Source organism: Cervus canadensis, chromosome 8 (genome assembly GCF_019320065.1).
Source record: "Cervus canadensis isolate Bull #8, Minnesota chromosome 8, ASM1932006v1, whole genome shotgun sequence".
NCBI lineage: Eukaryota > Metazoa > Chordata > Mammalia > Artiodactyla > Cervidae > Cervus > Cervus canadensis.
Genome location: NC_057393.1, coordinates 34,924,151 through 34,945,768, shown reverse-complemented (window position 1 = coordinate 34,945,768; position 21,618 = coordinate 34,924,151). Strand labels below are relative to the sequence as shown.

Here is a 21,618-nt window from a genome sequence, read left to right as displayed (position 1 = left end):
CAAGAACACTGGAGTGAGTTGCCACTTCCTCCTCCAAAGGATCTTCCCAACCCAGGGATTGAACCCATGTCTTCTCTGTCTCTTTCATTGGCAGGCAGATTCTTTACCAGTGAACCACCTGGGGAGCCCCTCAGATCACATTTGGTTAGTAGCAATTAAAGCCTCATCTGGTTGCAGCTTTTCTGAATGCTTTGTAAAGATTTGGTGCTATTTCATGTGACTTCTGTATCTGATGTTCAGCACATACAGGTGACAATACAATGTCACCGGTGGTTTAGATGAATCCAATAAGGTCATGACCAAAAAACTATCATGACCAAAAAACTAAAGGATTCTAGCCAATTTCTTGGTGAAGATATAAAAGACCTTCATTAATTCTATCAAGAACTATTTATTGAGAAGCTGTAATGCCAAAACTTCCAGACCCTGGCGATCGAGCAGTGAAAAAGTAAATAAAATCCTCTTGAGGTTGCATTCTAGAGGGAGAAAACAGACCATAAAGAGAGGCGGCAGGATTGCTACTGCAATACTCACAGTAATCTCGGTTCCCTTTTCAGATTTTGAAAGTATGATTCCACTGTCTAATGGTCAATACCATTGTTATTGCGAATTCAGCTGTTGGTAAAATTATCATTACTTTGCATCTGCTCTACCTTTCTTTCTAGCTTTTTTTTAAAATTGGAGTATAATTACTTTACCATTTGTGTTAGTTTCTGCTGTATAACAACATGAATTAGCTATATGTATACATATATACCCTCTCTCTTCCCTCCCATCCCACCCACCCTCCCTCCCACCCCTCCCATCCCACCCCTCTAGGTCATCACAGAGCACTGAGCTGAGGTCCCTGTGCCATACAGGAGCTTCCTACTAGCTATCTACCCCTCTCTAAAAAGAGCTTTCTTGGACAACTGCAGTATAGGATTCTCTAGCTGTTTGGTTTGGTGGCTCGCAGTGCTGGCTTAGAGATGCAGAGTCCTGATGCTGAGTCAGGTGTATGCACATTAGTTCCTTGTTTTTATGTGATGGTAATAGTAGGACCTCTTTCTTGAGCTGTTCTGGAGTTTCAGTGAACTCATGTCTCAGTGCTCAGGGCCTACTTCATTTTAAACATTCATTAAATGTTGCAGTGATTGCAAGTATTATTGTGTATGTGTGTGCTCATCACTTAATCGTGTCCAACTCTTTGAGATCCCGTGGACTGTAGCCTGCCAGGCTCCTCTGTTCTTGGGATTTCCAGTGTGAGAATACTGCAGTGGGTAATCATTCTCTTCTCCAGGGGTCCTCCTGACCCAGGTACTGAACCCAGGTCTCCTGCCTTGGCAGGCAGATTCTTTACTGTCCCAACCACCAGGGGAGCCCACAAGTATTACTGTTAAGGGTCAATGGACACCTAAGTAACAAGCCTCCTTCTTGTTGAAAGATTTCGAGAGATATGCTAGCAGATCTTAGAACATTGTGATTTTCCATAGCTCTGACCCTAGAAAGAAAGCTTTTGGAACAGAGCAAGTACAAAATTGACTCCCCTTGTCAAGCACTCTCTTGGACCCCAGTAGAAGTCAAGATAAGACAAAGCCCTTTCCAGCTGTACAGAAGAAGGAGCATTCTTCCTGGGTGAGTGCTATGGACCTGATGTGCCTGGCTGCTTTATGCCTTTCAGTGCTCTCAAGTCTTTGATTTCATCTCCGTCTGAATTACCCAGCCTTGGATGTTTGTTTTATTTGGGTTTGGATCTGAACTCCATGTCCCAGTGTTGGTTTCTTGAGTCACAAGGAACTTCAAATTTTTCTGAAGTATTGTCTAAGGACTGCTCGCTTTTATGCAAGTAACTTCGTAATGGTGAGGTCATGCTTCTCAAACGCAGCACCTGCTATAGTGGAAGTAGTGTAATTCCATGGAGAGGACCCACTCACAGTTCACAGTGGTGGGTAAACATAGGTGCTATGGAGGGCAACATTGATCTATAGCTCTTTATGTAAATCTTTTTTATTGAAGTATAGTTGATTTACAATATTTATATTAATTTATGTTTATGTTATGCAAATGTACATATAAAGACAAATGCTTTATATTTATCTCAAAGACAAATATGTTATCATTTCTACATGGAATCTAAAATATATATATAGATCTTAAAAGTTCTAAGAACTCCACAATGGCCAACTATAAAAATCTTGACTCCTTTCCTTCCTTCATTCCCAGTGACTTTAGCAAATCCTGTAGAATCCGTATCTGAAATGTATCTTGACTATTTATAATAGCCTGCAATTGCTAGCTAACTTATTTGATTTACTTGTTGACTGTGTGCCTTCCTCCAGTAAAAGTTCTTTTTGCATATTTGCAGAGTTCTTTTTTGTATGTTTTCAATAAATAAAAATCAATCATTGGATGAGTGGATAGACACATATCTTTTTACCAAGATTGGATGCCCTGTTGTAAGGTGCTGATTTTATATCAAAAAAGATATTGACCCATATAAGGCAGTAGTCTAATTTTCAGCACCTTCTATTACCACATTAATCAAGTGAGATAAAGTTTATATATTTTTTCACCTTGTAATTCAAACTACAAATCTCCATAAAAAGGAAACATATTTGCTCATTCATTAGTCATAACTTGACTGTTTTCCAAAGTACTTTAGGGTGACCATGAAAGGAATTATCATGAATAAAAACTATAACAACTGCAATGTTAACATCACTTAACACTCTTGCCAAATAACAACATTTTCTTGAATCCCGTTGTTTGGGTTTTGGGTGTGACCATGTTTAGTGCAATGGATAAAGGGGAACCACAGAGCTGGACAAACCCAATTTCAGTCTTGGCTCAGTCTCTTACTAGTTGTGTAAGGTTGACTGTCTCACTCTGTCTCTCTAGGCTCACTGCCCCCATCTGCAAAATGAATCAACCTCGTAGGGCTAGTGTGTGGATTCAGATATCATGCAAGGAAATGCTTATCATTGCCTCTACCACATCGTCATTGTGTAAGTTGACTTTTGCCACCTGCCGAGGCATTCCCAATGCTTCCTGGTTTATATAGCAGTCATTCATGCAGCTCGTGTACCTGTGAATTCTCTGGACGGTTCTCCTAGTCTGGATGAGCGGATCTTTGCTGGGCTGTCTCATGTGTCTGTGATGGCAGGTGGACTAGCCATTGGATGATCTAGGAGGGATTCACTATGTGTCTGCCTGTTGGCAAAGTGAAAGAAAGTGAAGTCGCTCAGTCATGTCTGACTCTTTGCAACCCCATGGACTATATAGCCTGCCAGGCTCCTCCATCCATGGGATTTTCCAGGCACGAATACTGGAGTGGGTTGCCATCTCCTTTTCCAGGGGATCTTCCCAACCCAGGGATCGAACCCAGGTCTCCCACATTGCAGGCAGACTCTTTACCATCTGAGCCACCAGGGAATCTGCCTATTGGCAGGCTATTGGCAAAGGTGGCAGGAATGACTCAGCCGTGGTCTGTCATCCTCCAGCAAGTTAGTTCTGGCTCCTTCACTTGGTAGTTGTTTCAGAATTCCCAAAAGTGGCAAGAGAGAGCAAGCTCCAACACTGAAGACTTCACTGGCAATACATTTACTGAATTCCCATTGATTAAGCAAATCCCAAGACTGGCCTGAAATCTGTGAAGTAATAATGTATGGTCATTTTTGTAGTCTATTGCAATCATCCTTGTCACCATCATCATAAAAGCCAGTATTTGTTGAATGTTTATTAAGCAGCTGTTCCAGTCCTAGTACTGTGTTTATCAAAGCTTGTAATTCTTACTACAACTTTATAGGACAGATAATATGTATTATATCTCTATATTGGAGAAAGGGAAACTAAGACACAGAATGGCAAAGCAGCTTAGACAAAGTCATACGGCTGGGAAGCAGAGAAGCTCAGACTCAAACCAACACTTCAGAGCAACACTCATAATTACTGTTTTATACTGCCTCCTTCTCCCATTCTATTATAGGTAGAATTTTCAGTAGTTGCTTTTTTTTTTTTTTTTTTAATGGATGATCTAGTAAGGGGTTATTGCCTATATTTTAACATGTACCCTAGGCACTTCCATATCTTTGAATTCAGCTTATCAAATATTGGTATGAATGACATGTGTTAGTCCAGATCATGGTGGGACCTGTAGGTATCTTTCTGATCCTTTGTGGATGGGGTGTTAGCCGTAGTGACAGCAGCTCAGGGATGTATTCTTAGAACTCTTCATTTCTTCTTTCTTCAGACAAGTTGGAGGGCTTGGAAACAGCTGGTAGCAAGGCTGAATAACTACTTAATATATCCAAGTGTGTGCATGCATACTCAGTCATTTCTGGCTCTTTGTGACCCCATGGACTGTAGCCTGCCAGGCTCCTCTGTCCATGGGATGTCCCTGACAAGAATACTGGAGTGGGTTGCCATGCTCTCCTCCAGGGGATCTTCTCAACCCAGGAATTGAACCTGCGTCTGCACTGCAGGCAGATTCTTTACCACTGAACCACTGGGCCTTTCTAGTCGTATTCCTCTGCTAAAAACAAACACATAGACCAAAAAAAGTGAAGGGCTACCCATCTCTGATAGATTAAACCTCTCTTCTTGACTTTCAAGGCTTTCCTTTGTCAGGCCAGCTGACCTTTTCAATTCCCCAGTGATTTCCCTACACTCTCTGCTCTTAATACCTGCTCTACTCACTGTCCCCAGGACACACTGTTTTCCAGCCTCTTCACCCTTACTTGCCATGTGACTTGCCTCCCTCAGCTGCCCCAGTTAAAGCCACGCTTCTTTCTTTATCTTTAGCTATCAAATCTCACAGTGGGTTCTCTTCTCTGAACATCCAGATTGTTTACTTCTGAAGGACTCTTTGAGACTTAGTGTGTTGGAGACTGCCCGTATGATTTGGAGCTGGGAGAAGAAAAGCATGTTCTGAGCTCTGCAACTCTCTACCCCTGTTTGTCCTCACAATACACCCAAATAAGGTTAGGATGACATTATCCAGCACGTAAGAGCAAGGGTATAACTCCATCACACTGAATTTCATAGACTGTGCTGGGTGCTCTGTTGTTATACAATCACCTGATGATTGTTTAGAGCAGGGTCCATTCTCTTCTTGCTCAGTGCCAATGGGCACCGTTTCTAGACCCCAGACTGAACACTTTGTATGCATTGTCAGGGGGGAATCCCAGAACATCTCTAAGAATGGGCATTAGTATCCTCTCTGGCTGGTCAAGGCAGAGCTGGGTGTACAACCCCACAAAACTGATCCCAAAGCCTGGGCTCCTTCTGTCCCAGCACAGCATCTCTGTGGCCACCAGAAATTTAATGACAGAATTAAAGTTAAAGATTCCACACTCTGTCTTCAAATGAAAAGTATATACCAGAAAGCAGAGGAAGGCAGAGTGGAAATCTAGTCAGGGTGTCATCACAGACTAGTTCAATAGGGGTCCTTTTGAGTACCCCGGCATGCTAGTTAAGGTGAGTTTTGGAGTGTGCAGCATCCCAAGGGTGCGTGCAGAGTCTGAAGGGCATGCGAGGTTCTTCCCTTCCCTCGCCACTCATCGCTGTCACCTCCACCCTACCCTGAACTTTTTATCTGTTCACCCTCCTTGTTAGACTGTGAACTCTTGGAGAGGAGAAGCTGTTGTATTTACCAAGGCCTAACACATAACTGGTATATAAACACAGAAGAACAATTTTTTAATTTGATGCATCAGTTGTCAACCAAGGCATGGTGCTCAAGGTAGCATGATGCAGACAACACAATATAGTAAACATTTATTCCACTGTCAGAAAGCTAGATTAACTCACCCTGTGTTATCTTTCTTCTCTGGCATTTATACATTGCCAAGAAGGCTCTGGCTTCCCAGAGACCTTGACAAAACCCCATACCTCCCGGATATAATGTCAGACCTCATAACTTTCAGGTCTCATTTTCTAATTAGATTGTGAAGTCCTACAGCACAAGAGGTGTCTGTTAATCTTCGTAAACACCTCACATCTTTCAATGCAGTGCCTTGCACAGAGCAGATCTACATAAACGCATGTTGAACAATTGCACTGAAATGGATTGGAATTATGGCTGGGAAAATGTAATAATCCAATCTCTTTGAGATAATTCTTGGTGAATTCAGGTGATGAAGGAAAGAGGAAATCAGGATAGTGGCAGAGGCAGAAGGAAGAAAGGAAGGAAGGAGAAGTGGGCAGGATCTGTCATCTTATTGGATGTGGGGGTGAGGGAGGAAAAGGAGGGGAAAAAGGATTCAAAGACTTTGATCTAAGCTGATGGATTGAAAGCTTATAACCAAAAAGGGAATATAGAAGTTCTCCTGCCCCTTAACCCACTCACCCTTATTTCATTTTGAGCATGAAAGGAGGATTCCTCATGAATGTCAGTCTGAAGGGTTCCTTGAAGATAGACAGCTCTGGGGGAGTCACTCAAGAGAGTCCAGAACGACAAATAGGAAAGGTATGCCCTTGTCCCGCTGTAGATGAGCTTTGCTCTGATAAAGAGAAGGAGGAGAAATTTGAGCTGAATATATTTTTGGTTGGTACAAGTCGTAAGTGCTCTGTTTGATAGCAGGGATGTTTGAAGGACCTATTTCATAACTGCACATAGCTTTCCCAAATAAATGGTGTCTGTAGAATGTTCAGGTTAATGTATGAGCCCAGTGTTCACGAGTGTTTGCGCTTAGAGCGACTGAGACTTCTTTCTTAATAAGTCATCTTGGCATTTTGTCAACAAGTTAATTTGCTTTTCTAAGAAACTAGATTAATACTTCCTGTACTTTGTGCTATTCACAGATCTACAGTGCAGTGAGGAGGGGAGAAGCCACAGAAGAAACAATTAGATCTCTTCTCCATTTCTTCGCCAAGCTCCCAGCCTCCGAGACAGCCCATGAAAGGATCAGTGTCAGTCCGTACTTAAAGCAATGTGTCCGAGACACGGTGTGTGAGTATCGTGCCACCCTGCAAAGGACTTCCATATCTCAGTACATCACCGGCTCTCTCCTGGAAGCCACCACATCTTTAGGAGCAAGAAGCAGCCTCCTCAATTCTTTTGGAGGATCCACGGGACGAATGATGCTGAAAGGTACTGTCTGAAATTTCACTTTTAACTCTTCATCATTGAATGCAGAAAAGAATCTGAGCTAACATTTATGCATCTCCTCATGGAAAATTGAGTCCACTTATCAACAACGTTCAGAAAAGGTAGCTGCTTTAAAAGAATATAAAATGATAGTCCTTTACCAAAATCCCTTAAGGTGTAAGCATTCTGAATAATGAACATTAAGATTTTGAAATTTCTTTTTCAAAAGAAGTAAATGACTAAAAGGCTGTGTTTAATTTTTTTAAGTTATACTAATAGATGATTTCTCCTAGTGGTGGTCTATGACAGATGTCAATTACTGTAAAAAAATAAAAGTAAAAAAGCTCGTAAAAAAGTGTAGTCATGTGGTCACAGTGAAAACCAACTGTTTCACTCAAAACAGAGTGGAATAGAGTTCTCTCGCCTACACAGAATTAATAGGTTCATGTTGACCAGAGAAGCTAAAGGCCATCTTCCAGCGACCCCCATCTTAAAAGACAAGATAGTCAGAAATACTGCTAAGAAATTAAAACTAATGGAGAATGGGGTCTCTGCATCAGAACTTCCCAGCTACTTCCCACAAGTGGCAGACAGGCAGGTCAGAAACGGCTGTGCACCAGTGGAGATTTGTGCACTGCACAGCTGACACCACCCACTTGGCATCCTTCCCTGGCAGGAAGCTGCCAACCAGACGGGGACCATGCAGAGCAGCGTTCCACTGCTCAGGGGCTGCCAAGAACTCTCTCTGACATCCTGCCACTTCTCTCAAGGAGAGGCCCTCTCATCCCTCCACAGCAAGCCCCAGACCTACGACTATCACACCAGTGGTCTTCCTCCTTGACCTTCAACCTCCCCTACCCCACCCCACCCCAACGCCCCTTGGGAAGACCCTAGAGGAGGTCCACACCTGTCTGTGTACCATGTGGGTGCCATGCTGATTTGTTTTCTAGTGTCACCTTAACTTTTGTGGATCAGTTATAAATCATGAATGAAGAAAAACACAAGATGGGGACCACTAATCCCAGAGACTAAAGAGGAGAAACTTAGATTCATATATGTTTCATTCATTCAGCATACGTTTTTTGAGCCCCTGGGTGCTGGGTTGGGGACAAAACATAGCCCTTACCCCCATGGAAATTGTTGAGAAGATCCCCTGGAGAAAAGAAAGGCTACCCACTCCAGTATTCTGGCCTGGAGAATTCCATGGGCTGTATAGTCCACGGGGTTGCAAAGAGTTGGAATCAACTGAGTGACTGTCACTTTCACTTTTTCACCCATGGAACTTGTAGTCTCTAGGTACTAAGGGTTTCCCCTATCCACAGGATTCAAGATTTCTCTATTCTGATGCAGCTCCTGGTGACTGCCAAGCTTGTATTCTCCATCAGTGATCTTCCTGGGAATTCGAGTCGAAACTGACATATAGAGTTGGCAGAGCTTCAGTGCTTGTGACTCTATGTGAGGAGCTTATCCTGTGTGTTAATCAGGCTTTTGTATCAGATACCCACTCTGTGCCAAGCAGTGTGTAGGCCTTATGGGAGATCCTAATAACATACAAGTCAGTTTTCTTGCCTTTAAGTTTTTATGATCCTAGTGAGCCAGCCAGATTTGCATGCACCAACTATTCAAAGAAAAGACTGCAGAGAGTTAAATGCCAAATAATGTGGCAGTGACTCTAAGAGTTCAGTGTTTGAAAGTAGAGTTAATGGTCCATGTGACAAATGGTTTGGCTGCAAATGAACAAAGTCAATAAAAGCCACTTTGTTTCTTCTCTATTAATTGCAAAAGGACAGATTTCCAGGCTCCCGAAATGTGTGTTAGTTCCCAGGCAGGCTGCCTCCAGTCTTACACAGACTTTTGGGGAGAAAAAAGGAGGCCATTAGTTAAGGTGTCTGTTGCCCTGATAACAAGTAAGTTGATCTCCATTGCTATTTGCACTTTCCTGTTCATATCAGAGCTCTGAGATCAGCATTCCTATCTCTGGGACTTGTTGGATCATCAGCTAATGAGTGATCATTGAATTGGGTTTTATGCAAGAGTTGGGAGTTTCTTTTAACTTTCTGTTTTGTACCTCTTTAAAGGTTTCTGATATCCATCTGCAAGTAGTTTCTGCTGAATAATATAGTTAGCAGGTTGGCTTCAGCTCCAAGCTAATTTCTGTATCTCTACCTTGCTCTCTTGGGAATCTTTTTCAACTTCAGTGCTTCCTCCCATGGGGTTTTCAAAATCTGTATGTGCTGTAGTGAAACATATGGTTCTTCAACATGCAGTGGAATGTAATACATCTTAAAAAACCATACATGGCCATTCAAAATCATGGAGTGTTTAGGGAACCTATAGGTTCAGAATATTGAGTAGCTGGGTCTTGAGCTCTATTGGCCTCATGCTCCAGCAGGGGGTCTGGACAATATGCTTGGCTGCTATGCCACATTTGTTTTATTGTTCACTATGTGTCCTATGGCATTGAGCAGGCCAACAACTTTCAGCTCTGTGTCACTAATGAAAATCTATGGGAAGTGTGTAACATACTCAGTCTCCAGGTTATAAACGGCTCATGTTCCAGAGTTCATTTCTCAGGAGCTGTGTGGAACTCAGAATGCTTTCTGGAGAAGCAGTATTAAACATTGTGATTTGGTTCCAGACTTTAGTCCTCAAAAACCTCTTTAACCCACAACACAGTTGAAATCTACACACTTCCCATGGAATAGAGAGAAAAACACAATTATTAGAATACTGAGCATCAGCCTCCAGGAAAAAAAGTGATACAAATGAGTTAAAAGGCATTTGTTGTTGAGGGGAAATCATTTTAATTAAGATGAGTAGAGTTAAAGTAAAACATCATGGAGATTTTGTAAAGAACTTTGGGCCATTTCAGAGATTTTAGATGTTGGCATCTATAGATCTGTCATTATGGTTAATTATATTTTGAAACTCATATCTAATGTGAAAGATTCAGAAAATTATTATCCCAGTAACTTTCTTTTCTTTTAATGAGAGGCTTAGAAATGGAATGAAGATGGGAAGAGGGAGGCAGGACAGAGTTTGTAATTTTTTCCCAGAGGGAAAAGGTAAGGAAAAGGGTCAAAAAGAATGACCTTTTCCATGAGAGAGATCACATTTAAAGTGGATTAAATCGAGTTGGAAAAGGTAGGGGGAAAAAAAGGAGGAGGGCGAAAAACAAATGCTATATGATTCCTTTTGTGTGGGGTGCTTAGAATAGTCCAAATCATCAGAGACAGAAAGTAGAACTGTGGTTGTAGGGGCTGGTGGGGGGCGGGTTTGGATGCGGAGTTACTGTTAATGGTACAGAGTTTCGTTTTGCAAGATGAAGAATTCTGAGGATGGATCATGGTGATAATTGTGTAACAATATGAATTTACTCAATACAACTCAGCTGCATGAAAAATGGTTAAGACGCTAAATTTTGTTATATACGTTTTTACACCAATGAACACACACTCACAAGTCAAAGGATTTAAACAGGAGGAACACATTATGCAGGTCTTTAGTGCCAGGCCCATTAAGATGTTAGAAAGAACCAAGTTTGTGAAAAAGAAATGTGAAGACAGCTTTCCAGGTGACCTGCAGGTGCCCCAAGTCAACTTGTCTCTTAGAAGTGGTTATGATTTCAAAACGAGGGTTGGAGCTGCCTCTAGTAGGTGAGAATAGGAAGGGAAAATGTCCAGCCAATTCCTTCATTACTCACAGGGCATTCCCAAGTCAGGACTTGATAATGTCAGGGTTGATTGGCCAGAATTCTGCAGCTTTGCAGCATTACCACAGTCCACAAGATTCTCCTAACTCTCCAACATCTTCATCAGTTTGCACCCCTCCAGTGGTACGAGTAGCTCTAAAACATCAGCCGACAGTCAGTTCATTCCCGGTTTTCTGCCTTCAGGACCAGTGAGGATGGTCTGTCTGCTCAATGGAAAGTTTGCCAAATAATGAGAAACATTTTCTGATATGAAGCATTGATCAGCAAGGGTACACTATCTCAAAAAATGGAAAATGGAGAACTTACTCCATCCTATCTGGGACTTCCACTAGTTGAGTACAGTCAAGATCCTTCTGCTTCCCATCTAATTCCCCTCTTCCTCCTCCCCATTAACCTTTCTAGAATCCCAGGACCAGCCCTGTAGAGCAGTGGCAGCCAAGAGTTCTTGACTTCAATAATCAGGAAGACGTTTTCTAAATCCATTGCCTACTTTTCTTTTTTTCCAATGTACTCCCTACTAAAAATTACAAAAGCAAGACAAAGACAAAAGGGAGAGAAAGGAATGAAATAATTGATAGTAATGTAAAGCACTGAAATAGCAAAAGTTAAAAAAAAAATAGCGATAAGGAAGAGGATTTTTCAATATAAGGCGGCTGTTTTCAAGTGTACATTTTGTATCAGCTTGTTCCTAAGTTTGTAAATCAAAGGATTAAATATTTACATGTAACTCGGACAAAGCAGAGTCACCCATATTTAAATTATGTAGTAGGAAATGCTCTTTTTTTAACCAGTTTGGGCGTGTGTATGTATAGAATAGTTATTAATAAATAAAGTTATTCATCATAGATAGACTATAAGTAGAATATTAATATGAAAAGAGAGGGTTTCCCTGGTGGCTCAGATAGTAAAAAATCTGCATGCAGTGCAGGAGACCTGGGTTCCATCCCTGGGTTGGGAAGGTGCCCTGGAGGAGGGCCTGGTAACCCACTCCAGTATTCTTGCCTGGAGAATTCCATGGACAGAGGAGCCTGGCAGGCTATAGTCCATGGGGTCACAGAGTTGGACTTGACTGAGCAACTTACACTTTCACTTTCACATGAAAAGAAAAAGTACCCTGCAGATGTAATATTCTTATTTGAAAATGGGGAATATTCTATTTCTGATAGAAAGGTCTAATAATTTTCAGCTTATTTTCTTCTACTGCAAGAAGTATATTCTATTTGTCTTTTTCTAAAGTGAATAACTTTGAGTATAAAAATAGGAAGACCTAATAGGAATATACACACACACATTTGAACTATGTGATTGTACCTCATAAATAATTTAGTTTATGAAGGCTGTCTTGGTTGACTTCCTCATAATCAAAACAATTACCCTTTACATGCCTACCAGGCAAGGGAAGACATCTCCATGGTTCTAATTCCAAGATTTAAGTGTATTTAAATCTGACTTACTAGTTTTGTGACCTTGAGATTATTTTCTTGATGTTAAAGTATGCTTTAATGCAACTTGGGGTATGTTTTTATACCAGTTAATCAACTGAGAAGTATTTATTCAGTGCCCACTATTGTCTAGGGTGGTGTCATCTCAGAGAAGAATGGAAAGATCACATCTGGAAGCCTTCAACTTGTAAGATAATATTTCTCACTCCAGTGAAAATGTAATAATAGGTTTCAGGTTTAATGAAGTAGCCCTTACTGCCATCCTAAAAAGATTCACAAAGTTCAAGGCTAGTCAGTTAAAGCTGGGGTCTGTCGCTCATGGGGCCAGAAAGCTTGGTGGGTGCAGGATGAAAGCCCTCTGCCTTGGGATACGTGTGGCCAGGCATGATACAGGAGTGTGACTTCATGTCTAGATGTGACCTAAACCTGTGCAGGTGTTTCTGATGAGTGTGACTCCATACCCCTGCTTATAACCAGGGGGAACATCTCCAAGGCTCCAGGGCAGCACGAAATCATCAACCTCAAATATTACCAGAGATATGATGCTTCTTGAGTCAAAACAATCAAGTGTATTTTGGAGGAGGAGGAGGGTCAAGCAGAGGAACTAACTTTTTAAGAAAACTTTTCCAAGCTGACATCCTTATTACTGTTATCTCTGAAGTTGTAAACTCTCTCATCTGTAAAGAGAAAGTTGGGCATAGGGAAGGATTGGAATTAGAATCATAGTAATAGTTGTGAATATTTTTTTAGTTCTTGCTGGGTGCCAGGTATTACTCTGGATGCTTCACATGTTTGACTTCATTGAAAACCATTCAGTGAGAGAAAACCAAACCAATGAGAGAGGTACTATTTACTAATGAGGAAACTGAGGCCCAGAGATATGAAGAAACTTGCTAAAGAGTGCATGGGTAGTCTGTGATAAAGTCTGTGCTTGAACTCAGGCAGCTTGTTGAGTCCTTATTGTGTTTCAGACAATGCACCAAGTCCTTTATTTGCATTATTTCATGTAGTCCTTTTGGGTTGACTTGTGTCCCTTGAAAGAGATACGTTGAAGTTCAAACCCCAGATCCTATGATGGGACTTTATTTGGCAGTAATATCTTTGCAGATGTAATCATGTTAAGATGAGGTTGTTTTCTGTTAGAATGGGCCTAAACCCAGTGAATGGTTTTCCTTATCAGAAGAAGAAACAGGCAGACAGACCATGTTGGGATGAACACCATGTGATACGAGAGGCAGACATCAGAGTGATGCATGCAAACCAAGGAATGCCAAGAACTGCCAGCCAGCAGCAGCCACTAGAAAGAGACAGGAAAAAATTCTTACCAGCGTGTAAGAGGGAGCATGGCCCTGCCAACACCTTGCTTTTGGACCTCTAGCCTCTAGAACTGAAAACAAAGTTCTGTTGTTTTAAACCATCCAGTGGTGGTGTTTTGTTAGGGTAGCACTAGGAAACTATGACAGTCCTTTTTTGGCAATCCTGTAAGGAAGAAATTATTAGTGCTAGGAGACTAAAGCCCACAAGGTTAAATGACTTGCCCAAGGTCATACAACTAGTCAGTGTGTGTAGCCAACTCAGATCAAGCTTCTCCAGGGCCTCTGGTCACAGCTGTGATGCAGACATGTTTGCAGCTCTCCAATGGCACTGTCCATTTCTGCTTTGTTTTCATTGATCATGGATTTTTCTGGTCTCAGTCTCTAATATTCATCCTCCTCTCCCTTGAGCATCTTGCCTGACACAGGACCAGGCACAGAGCAGACAGTCCATACACTTTCATGGATTCCAGGGGCAGATGTGTTCATAGAATCAAGGAACATGTGATCATTGCTCTTTATCACATTTAATTGAATGAGATAATTTTAGAACCAAAGAAAGAAAGCACTAATTTTCACTGTAGGCTGCACTAACCTGTCAGACTCATACAAAATGCAGATACATTCAGTAAGTTTCCAAGCTAGCACAAAAGTTATTTTCAGTGTCTCAGAAGGTACTGTCAGCACAAGGTCCTGGAATAGTTACAGAGCTATCTCCAGGGCCTTCCTTGCTCCCTGTCTGAACTCTTCTCCCTTCTTCCTCAGACACGTCTTGCCTCTGGGGGTCCAGAGCCCCCTTGACTGTATCAGCCCATTTACTCCTCACTTGCTACCCCATAAAAACACAATTTTCTTTTCTTTCTGTAGTGGATCCTAGCTTTGTGAAGAGAGGGATCTGGTGGGTTGGAATAGAGACCTGGGATGTTGACTGATGAAGGAAACTCCCCTGTGAGCATCAGGGACAGATAGAGGAGCCAATGGTAACTGGTAGAGGAAACAGCACCCAGGTATAAAGACATGAGACAGGAAAAGGCACAATGTGTTCAGGGACTGCTGGTCTACCATGCTGTTATGGCCAAAGTTTGAGGTGCACCGGAAGTAAATAGGAAGGTATGGGGCAAGAAAATAGGTCTCCGGGGGACTGTAATTCATGATAAAGAGCTTGGATCCTACCTTGTGAGTAGGAGAGACACAGAAGGGTTCTAAGGAAGGATGTGATGTGATCAGATCCTTTAGAAAGATCCCTCTGGCTGCAGTGTGGAGTGGGGCTGCTCAAAGCATCATCTTTAGCCCACCTGCATCAGAATCGCCCAGCCTGAGTGTCCACAAAATAGCTTTCCTTGGCTTCATCCCAAACCTACCAAATCAAGAGTCTCTGATCAGGAATTCCCTGGCAGTTCAGTGGTTAGGACTCCATGATTTCACTTCCCAGGGCACAGGCTCAATCTCTGGTTGAGAAACTAAGATCCTGTAAGCTATGAGGCATGACCAAAGTTGCGGGGGGGGGGGGGAACCATGGCCAAAGGGGGAGGGGGAAGAGCTAGAATCTCTGATACTTCAGGTGAGAATGCCTGATGTGGAAGGTGGATGGAAGGAAAGAGTAGTGAGAACTGGAGGCATTTAGGAGGAGGCATTGCTAAGGCTCCTGAGAGTCCCTTGGACAGCAAGGAGACCAAACCATTCAATCTTAAGGGAAATCAACCCTGAGTACTCATTGGAAGGGCTGATGCTTAAGCTGAAACTCCAGTATTTTGGTCATCTGATGCGAACAGCTGACTCATTGGAAAAGTCCCTGATGCTGGGAAGGATTGAGGGCAGAAGGAGAAGAAGGTGTCTGAGGATGAGATGGCTGGACGGCATCACTGAAGCAATGGACATGAACTTGGGTAAACTCTGGGAGATGGGGAGGGACAGAGAGGCCTGGCGTGCTGCAGTCCATGGGGTCAGAAAGAGTCAGACATAACTGAGCAACTGAACAACAGCATTGCTAAGGCAGTGTCAGGTACTGCTGGCCCATTGTAATCTGTAAAAATTACAAAAAGGCCCCTCTTCATTCTCTCCAGGGTGATGAAGCCTCATCCCCACATACAACATTTAGTGCACAGCATGTAGACTCAAATCTCTCTTCCACTTGGGTACAGACCTTTGTACAGTGCACAAAATTGTCCCCTGTTGTTACCATTAGTAATATATCCTTCCAATGTTGGTAAAAGTTAATTGAATTGTTGCATCATATGCCCATCTATCCTTCCCATTGCATCAAGAAATCAAAAAGTTAAGGGTTGGTTTCCACTGGAAAAAAAAAAAAAAGTTAAGGGTTGGTTAAATCCTAATACTAAATTCAGAAATATGACTGGTGAGGACAGCAACCCCAGTCAGTCACTTGGACTTCCCATATTTGTTCAGTTCAGTTCAGTCGCTCAGTCGTGTTCCGACTCTTTGCAACCCCATGGACTACAGCATGCCAGGCTTCCCTGTCCATGACCAACTCCCGGAGCTTGCTCAAACTTATGTCCTTTGAGTTGGTAATGCCATCCAACCATCTCATCCCCATATTTGAACTGATCATAAAAATTCCAGGTCCTAGGTCCAGAAACTCTGAGTGGGCCATGTTTCAGAAAACCATTTGCAAGATAGTTATTTGAAACTCTGTACCCAACAAAAGCAACTAGATTCCAATCCTTTCCTCCAAAGCTTGCTTATTGCATATAACACTGAACTCATAACTCTTTTAAATCAAGAAGTCTTAAAATATGACTTTTCAATGTCAGTAAGTAAATGTTCCCCCCAGTCAACCTGGCATAAGAAATCATTGCATTGATCTTGAAAAAGGAAGGTTTAGAGAAGGAGAAAGAGCAGTTGGATAACCTTGGGGCAGTTAGGAAATACATTTAAATTGAAATATAAAGAGAGAAAATTAAGAATAGTATTTAAATCAATTAAAAATAAATAAATTTATAAAAACAGAAAGCACAGGAAGAATAGTATTTAAAGCTGAAACAATACAGTTATCAACAGAAAAATAAAACTAAAAAGATGTAATTTGCAGTGATGGGGAGAATGGGCCAAATTTCTCATCTTCCATCGAGATGATTAAATACACTATTCTTGAAAGGGAAGGGAATTTTTTTTTTTCAAATGAGATGCAAATCTTTTCTTTTCATCCTTAAATTGTACATTTATTATTTATTTATTTTTGGCTGGGTTGTGTCTTTGTTGCTGCGTGCAGGTTTCTCTAATTTTGGAGCTGTTATAGTTGCAGCGCATGCTCGGGCTTCTCACTGCGGTGATTTCTTTTGTTGTGGAGCATGGACTCTAGGGCTTTCGGGCTTCAGTAGTTAGAGGGCATGAGACTTAGTTGCCCTGAGGCATGTGGAATCTTAGTTCGCAGACCAGGTGTGGAACCCATGTCCCCTGCATTGGCAGGTAGATTCTTAAGCACTGGACCATCAGGGAAATCCCCAAAATCTTTTTTACAGTTAAAAGATAACTGTCAAAGAATAGGCACAGAATCATGCAAAAATGATTGCCTCCAAGAGAGGCCTTTTACTTGTCACCTCCTACCCATTTATATTGTTTGAATGTTGATGTTCTTGTCTGTACCACGTGACTAATGGTTAAAAAGAGGCATTTGGAGCCTGTGTGCAAACTTTGATGGATTCAAGCCCCTTGTCTCCAATGATACTGTTTTCTGAAGCCATTTGGGGCTCACATTCAGATGAGAAGGGGGACAGAGGCTTTGCTAAAGTAAGTGGGGAGAAGGGCTTAGAATGAATAAGAAAAGTATTACTGGGGCTCTCTTTGTCCTGTTAATTGCTTCATGGTTAAAAGAAATTGACTGGGAACATCATTCTGTCTTGAGTTTGAGTCTCGATTTCAACATTATGCCATCTTGAATAGGTGACTTTACTTCCTAGGCTTTAGTGTCTGCCACCATAAATCAGGAATAAAAGTGAGAACTTCACAGAGGTATTCTGAGGACTAAATGAGATAATGTATATAAATAACTGAGCAAAGTATCTGGCATCTCTCTTCGGTAAATGTTAGGTTGATGATGTGATGCTGAGGATGATGAGGGTAGCAATGATGATTGCTGCCACCCTTACCAGCCCCTTGAAATGCCAGCCTTCCACTGTTCTTAATTCAGGTGCTCTGCTCTTAGCTCAGTCTTAGATGCACACAAACCTCCAGGTTTCCCTGGCTCTGGACTCAGAGAAGTAGTATCTTACGGGACACTTGAGAGCTTGTTTGGAGGTTTTAGCAGGGGAGCGCAGCTTCTCGTATACCCTTGACCAAAGACCGGTCCTCCTCTATCAGGGATGGTCGGCCTCTTTGACCGAGCATGCGGCTTCGGGAGGGACGCACATGGAGCGGTGAGGGAGGAAGGGGACACCCGCCTAGCCAGCCAGATCAGCCGAATCAACCCTGGCGATCAATGGGGTGACAGATGTCGCAACCAGATTGCCCTGACATCCTTACAGGACACTTGAAAGGAGGTATCTAGAGGCTGGATTCTGCCCCTTTGTAAGGTTTTCCTTAGGGTTCATGCATCAGATCATTCATTAATTCATTTAACAAACATTAATCGAGCATCTTCTATGTGACAAGCACTGTGCTAGGCCCTGAGGATAAAACAGTGAATAAGACAAAGTCTTAACTTTCAAGGAATTCACCTGATACTGCAGGAGATGGACAAATATCCCTGCAATTTTCAGATGGTAATAAATGTTATAGTTGAGATAAAAACAGGATGTAGGGGCTCAGAGGGTCCCTGTACCAACTTGAGTGAAGTCTGAGGTTTCTAAAATCACTTAAGAGCCTAAAGAAATGTGAACACCCTATGTAACTAAGGAAAACAAGCTCTCACCTCTGTTATGATGCTTCTGTTGTTTTAGTTCCGCTTTTTTGCTGGTATCATCTCTGTTCCCTCCAGAGTAGAAAAGATGCTAAGCATTTATTCCTGGGATTGGGCACCATGTCTGCTAAGCTTGGTATAAAATTTAGTGTTCAAGTTAGAACTTGTACATTTTTGTGAAGTTGCATTACTCTTTACAATAAAATTAAATGTTTCAATACATGTAACTAATCCTTTTGAGTGTTTTTAAATTGTTTACCTTTTTAAAGGACAAAAATCTCACTTAAATGAGCTATGAAAATTCTTGTCCATGGGAACATTTATAGAACATAGTGGAATATACTTATAATTTGTTTATAATAACATGTGGGTCAGTAGCAAATATTTAAGAGGAAAAAAAAGAGAAGATCTCAGGACAGTCTGAGTCATTATTTAAACTTCTGTCGGAATTGAGTCTTAAAACCAAGAAATTACTAGTACAGTTAAAGTTGTTAGTGGACATTTTAAGAGTGTTTGGTTTTCAATGGACTAAACTCTAACAGAAGATGTTACCATCTTCTGGAAAGTATAGAATGTTTTACCAGCTGGAAATATGTACATATTTGGCATTTTAAGCCTCTTTACTCTCTATTTCATTGTAATAACAAACGATTCTATGATGGCCTGAAAAAATGGTTGCTTCCGCCCCTCTGAGGCTCTTCTTGTGAATTTTACAGTCACCAGAAACACCATTGCTAACAGTCATGGTATTTTACCCTGATTCATACCCAGAATCATTCAACTTCTGCATTAGTAAGCAGACTCGTCTAAAATCCATTTCAAGCAGATATTTTTGGGGATGATCTGGAAACATGGAGGGAAACTGACAGTATAAAAAGTTTCAGAGACTCTGGCAATGCACAGGATCTGAGCTTATGGACTACCAAGTCTAGAACTAAAACCTTTAACTGGGCTTAAAGGGGCAAAGCCTACGTTTGGTCTCCAAGTCTCTCTGATCCCCAACCCAAGTTCTTTTTTTTTTCTCAGAAAAACAGATGTGTGTATTTATTTATTTATTTTTTCATTTATTTTTATTAGTTGGAGGCTAATTACTTTACAATATTGTAGTGGTTTTTGTCATACATTGACATGAATCAGCCATGGATTTACATGAATTCCCCATCCCGATCCCCCCTCCCACCTCCCTCTCTACCCGATCCCTCTGGGTCTTCCCAGTGCACCAGGCCCGAGCACTTGTCTCAGGCATCCAACCTGGGCTGGTGATCTGTTTCACCATAGATAATATACCTGTTTCGATGCTGTTCTCTCAAAACATCCCACCCTGGCCTTCTCCCACAGAGTCCAAAAGTCTGTTCTGTACATCTGTGTCTCTTTTTCTGTTTTGCATATAGGGTTATCATTACCATCTTTCTAAATTCCATATATATGTGTTAGTATGCTGTAATGTTCTTTATCTTTCTGGCTTACTTCACTCTGTATAATGGGCTCCAGTTTCATCCATCTCATTAGAACTAATTCAAATGAATTCTTTTTAATGGCTGAGTAATATTCCATGGTGTATATGTACCACAGCTTCCTTATCCATTCATCTGCTGATGGGCATCTAGGTTGCTTCCATGTCCTGGCTATTATAAACAGTGCTGCGATGAACATTGGGGTGCACGTGTCTCTTTCAGATCTGGTTTCCTCAGTGTGTATGCCCAGAAGTGGGATTGCTGGGTCATATGGCAGTTCTATTTCCAGTTTTTTAAGAAATCTCCACACTGTTTTCCATAGTGGCTGTACTAGTTTGCATTCCCACCAACAGTGTAAGAGGGTTCCCTTTTCTCCACACCCTCTCCAGCATTTATTGCTTGTAGACTTTTGGATAGCAGCCATCCTGACTGGCGTGTAATGGTACTTAATTGTGGTTTTGATTTGCATTTCTCTGATGATGAGTGATGTGGAGCATCTTTTCATGTGTTTGTTAGCCATCTGTATGTCTTCTTTGGAGAAATGTCTGTTTAGTTCTTTGGCCCATTTTTTGATTGGGTCATTTATTTTTCTGGAATTGAGCTGCAGGAGTTGCTTGTATATTTTTGAGATTAATCCTCTGTCTGTTGCTTCGTTTGCTATTATTTTCTCCCAATCTGAGAGCTGTCTTTTCACCTTGCTTATAGTTTCCTTTGTTGTGCAAAAGCTTTTAAGTTTCATTCATTCCCATTTGTTTATTTTTGCTTTTATTTCCAATATTCTGAGAGGTAGGTCATAGAGGATCCTGCTGTGATTTATGTCGGAGAGTCCAACCCAAGTTCTTAACCACCAGGAAATCCTATAGTTTTAACTCCCACTCACATTTCACCCTGTACTGACCTTGTGTGTATTTGTGTGTTTGTGTGTGTGTGTGTGTGCACGTGTACATACATAAATATAACATAGAAGCCCCAATTTGATTGCAAGTTCATCCAGACTACAAAATTGATCTCTTCTCTGTGTACCTGCTGCCTCCTTGCCCTGTATTCCTCCCAGGACTTCTAAGACATCTCCAGTATTCTTTGTTATGCGAACCTGTAGGGGTGGATGGAAGGATCTTCCCATCTACGGCTGAGTAGTCATAGCACAGAATCAACCAACTGGGAGAGGATGTCTCAGAAAATATTTGTTGAGTGAAAAAATAAGTAAATGAATACATACATACAACTCAAGATAACATACAATTCCCCGTACTAAAACCAGGAAAGAAATTTGAAGCCATCTGGTTCGAACCCGTGAGCATCACCATCTAGAGTTAACTTACCAGATTTTTCAAGCATCATTTACAAAACTCGCTTGGGCTGGTCCCCGTCCTGCTCAATCTGTGACTGGAGGTACAGGGCAGAAGTCAGACCATCTGAGAGCCATACAAGGAATATTTAAGCCTTTGATCTTCCTTGGCCTCTGAGTGAGAGAGTCCTGCCCTGGCCCATATTGAGGCAGACGGCCATGGAATGACTTCTCTCTGGTCTGTTTCTGTCACTGCTCAATGTGTCCTTGTACCCCTGAGCCAACTGACAAGTGCACTTGAGGGTCTTATCTCTGCAAAGTGGACTTACACTGTTGTTGAGAAAAGAGAAAAGGCGGGGGGAAAAGAGTGACCCCAATCTCTGCATTAGCCCTGCTTTGAAGGGTCTGGAGTCTCTTTCCTGAGCAAAGAGATGAAGGCACCTCCATTCCACAGCCCTCACACTGAGAGAGGAGTCCATGTTCCCTCT

The 21,618-nt window shown here is 41.8% G+C and overlaps 1 protein-coding gene across 6 annotated transcripts in view; it reads left to right on the top strand.

Moving 5' to 3' along the window:
- The window catches only part of PLCE1 (phospholipase C epsilon 1), a 360,038-nt gene that overhangs the window by 164,732 nt on the left and 173,688 nt on the right, over positions 1 to 21,618 (top strand). For all 6 annotated transcript variants that reach the window (XM_043475947.1, XM_043475946.1, XM_043475945.1 and 3 more), the window contains one exon: positions 6,781 to 7,069. In XM_043475947.1, coding sequence (XP_043331882.1) covers positions 6,781 to 7,069 — 289 coding nt within the window. The remainder of the gene's footprint in view (positions 1 to 6,780; positions 7,070 to 21,618) is intronic.